Below are 3,552 nucleotides of genomic sequence, written 5' to 3'. Positions count from 1 at the left end.
AAGTATTTTAAGAGGTCAACTTAGGAAAGAAAACCTAGTCCGAAACTGAAAGTACTAGTTATTTAATGAAATTAATTATAGATATTTAATTGATGTAAATGTAGTAGAGAAAAGATGAGGAAAGTGGGAGAGTTGACGTCAGGATATGCTGTCGTCCGGTTGTTTTAGAACATCCTCCAGCTTTTCCACATGATGCCCATTCCCATTGTCCCCTTCACATCTTCTTGCCAATAGGCAATTGCATTTGCATAGCAACCCTTATTATTATTATTGCAAAAAAATAATAATTAGTGTGTGGGAATTTTGATGATGAGCAATTATTTATCACTAGGCTAAATTAAATATAATATCCAATGAAACATAAATATATAGATATATATATTATTTTGTGTTACTGATAATTAACCGGCCGGCCACATGATTACATGAACGTAATAATAAGTAACTAATTAAGGTAAGAATCAGAACACTTTAAATGACGCCGTTGAACCTTTCCGCCGGATTCCGGCGACGGCCGGCGGCGCCACGGACCGGATTAGCGCCAAGTTCAGCCCCTTGAAAAACGGGTGGGTCTTAACATCCGCCGCCCCGCGTCTGGACCCGAGCCTCCGGGTCGGATCCTTATTGAGTAACCCGGATATGAGGTCCCGCGCGTGGGCCTCAGTGGTGGAGCAGGGCGCGTCGGCGGGGAATGCCAAAGATTTCCTCGCAATGTTACGCAGCGTAGCCTCGTTGTTAACGCCGGCAAACGGCGTCCGTCCATATATCATCTCGTAGATGAAGATCCCCAGGGCCCACCAATCAACGGCGTTTCCGTGGGACCCACCAGACGCCACCTCAGGCGCCACGTACTCGTGGGTCCCAACGAAGGAACAGGACCGGGCGGACACCGGCTCCGCCACGAACGTCCGGTTTGCGGCGACGGTTTGGACCCTCCTAGACCGGAAGAGACGGTCGGAGATGCAGGAGAATGGGGTGAGCGAGCGGAAGCCGTTGGATGATCTCGGCGAGGATGGTGCGTCATCCGGCGAACAGTCGGGGGATTCCACGGCGGGGACTGCGTCGGAGCAGAGGGAAAGGTCGAAGTCTGTGAGCATAATGTGACCGTCGGATCTAACCAGGACGTTTTCCGGCTTCAAATCTCTGTAGATTATGCCCAGCATGTGGAGATATTCTAGAGCAACCAGTACTTCAGCGGCATAAAACCTAGAAATACGTATTTGCATCGAATCAATGGCGGAAATTGCAGAACTGACAGAGAAGCGACCAGATGCAGGGGAAATTACCTTGCCGAACTGACAGAGAAGCGTTTCTGCGGCTGCTTATGGCGGAGAGTGTGCAAATCGCCGCCGGAGCAATACTCCATGACGACACAGGAAAAATGAGAAGCTACGAATTCTGCGTAAAGAGTGGGCAGAAATGGATGATCCAACATCCGCATGATCTTCCTCTCCGTCTCCGCTCTGTGAGTCTTTTTCTTAAACGCCAGCACCTCCTTGTCCACCACTTTCATGGCGTAAAACCGTCCTTCATCCGCCGTTCCTCGCAGGCGGCATAGATAAACTCGACCTATATCTCCGCTGCCGATCTGCCTCACCAAGCTAAAATCGCGGAAGCTTAGATTTTCTTTCAGGCGAATCGCCTGAAATAAGGAGTCCGATGAGCGGTGAGGCTTCAGTGCAGCCTGCTCCTCCGGAGAGCTCGTCGGAAGCTCGAACGAGAGCCGGCTGAAGCTGGTGCAATGGCTTGTCGTCGTGTCGCTACTCATCGAACTCTTGCTCGAGTACAATCCTTCTGAAATCAACTCCTCCGAATTCCTCCGGGATTCTTCTAACATTTTCCCGGCGATTTCATGCACAAATCCCTGCCTTTTTTCCGATCACAGCCAAATTAAAATGTTTCCACACAAATCAAATCCTTTTGTTGCTCCTGCCTTGTCCCCTGCAGGAGGAATCAGATACGCAGAACTATGGATATCGGATAGAATTTCTGTCGCGATAAATCGACAAACAACCTTGCGAAAAAAGACTAATCGCATCAACACAAAGTCAAAATTCCACAGCAACAAAGCCTGTGCGAACACAGAATTGGTTGAAGAGAAGAAAAATCGCTGGCCTTATCGCTGCAGCAATCAGGAACATTAACAGCGGATTAGGGCTTCCGTACGGCCCGTGAGCAAAGAGACAGTAGCTACAAATGCTAGGGAGCTACAGAACTCCGCTCTGTATGTGTGTGTATATATATTTGTATGTATGTCTACCTCTGTGTGCAGTGCAGTGTATATTCATGAATGGTTTCAGAGGAAAACGAGAGGACAGGGACAGAGATGGAAATTTGGTGGTTGTGAGGCTATTTATCATTTATGCAGCATTGTACGGAATCCTGTAAATATTTTTAGTATAATTACAGAGGTAACAGTAGTCTATATATAAATTTGTGAATTGACCTTTTGAGGTAAATTATCTTTTTTTACTTCATAAGACTAATTAATTGCCAATTTAGAATTTACAGAGGAATGTAGTTACTGCAAATTAGAAGAAATTGCAAAACAGTCCTATAACTATGGACAAATGCCGTTGAGTAACTTGAGTTCGTAATCTATGCAGCGGCGCTTTTTCTTCGCATTGGACCGAATTGCCTACATGGCATGTGCCAGGCACATGTCAACTCTTTAATCTCAACTGTACATACAAATAATTATGATACTATTAATATATTGAATAAATGTTTGTGGGTGAGTCTTACACACTAACTCAAAATAGGTTAATTTATTATAGCGGTTAAATGCATAAAAATTTACTATTGACTTAATTATACAATACAGTTACTTTTACTGTGGCACGTGCGGACACTGTTCAGCGTGCCAGCTCCTCAAATTGTGAGACGCGGCACGTGTTGAAATAACACGCAAAGTTTGAATATTGAGCGAAAACCCAGAAATGCCCCTGCCTAATTGGTCGATCACGTGGTTATTTTTGTAATTTGAGACGAGGCAGAAAAGTACCTCAAAGTAAGGGCCATTCTTTCTCTCTATAGGTCAGTAATTGCAGACGCAATTATATTTACTCACTCCCATTTATTCTTTCTATATTAAAATAACAATAAAACTATTTCCCAAGACATATATGTCACAAATATATTTCCAAATAGCAACGAGGATGCCTGTGAAGTAAATGGTCAAAAACAGAAAGAAAAAGGCATGGCTGGACCTGGAAAAAGAGTGCACTGTAAAAAAAAATGTAATGATTCAAACTGGAGAGAGAGAGAGAGAGAGTGATCAGAGCAGAAATCAATGGCATTGAGAAATGATCATATGACCCATTGTTCAACCGGATAAAGGGTCTGTAAAAAGGGTCCCAAAGAAAGTGAATTCAATTTATTTCTATAAGAAAATTATACAAAAAAAGAAATTGAAGCTCCATGGCTGGGGAGGTCCGGGGCGTACAGATCCGCACATATGACTTGATGAGTTGGCGGTGTCTTGGTGGACCTGAAGTCCCGGGATCTTCCAAGAAAAGTAACCGTAATAAAGATGCTTTTGTCTGGTTGTTT

The 3,552-nt window shown here is 44.3% G+C and overlaps 1 protein-coding gene across 1 annotated transcript; it reads right to left on the bottom strand.

Annotated features, from left to right (window-relative positions):
- Positions 1-320: 320 nt before the first annotated feature.
- On the bottom strand, positions 321-2,312 carry LOC127249459 (protein kinase PINOID). Its single transcript, XM_051272238.1, has 2 exons — positions 1,287-2,312; positions 321-1,206 (listed from the first exon to the last, which is right to left on the bottom strand). Exons 1-2 carry the CDS (start codon positions 1,835-1,837, stop codon positions 462-464), a joined length of 1,296 nt encoding a protein of 431 aa, XP_051128195.1. The 5' UTR covers positions 1,838-2,312; the 3' UTR covers positions 321-461.
- Positions 2,313-3,552: the final 1,240 nt, after the last annotated feature.

This window comes from Andrographis paniculata, unplaced genomic scaffold (assembly GCF_009805555.1).
Source record: "Andrographis paniculata isolate CXL003 unplaced genomic scaffold, ASM980555v1 Contig36END, whole genome shotgun sequence".
Lineage (NCBI taxonomy): Eukaryota > Viridiplantae > Streptophyta > Magnoliopsida > Lamiales > Acanthaceae > Andrographis > Andrographis paniculata.
This window is presented reverse-complemented; position numbering and strand designations above follow the sequence as displayed.

Coding starts and splice junctions, on each gene's coding strand:
- LOC127249459 (XM_051272238.1), bottom strand. CDS start 1,837: ATGTTAGAAGAATCCCGGAGGAATTCGGAGGAGTTGATTTCAGAAGGA. Junction 1,207..1,286: donor TTCTCTGTCAGTTCGGCAAG/GTAATTTCCCCT, acceptor ACGTATTTCTAG/GTTTTATGCCGCTGAAGTAC.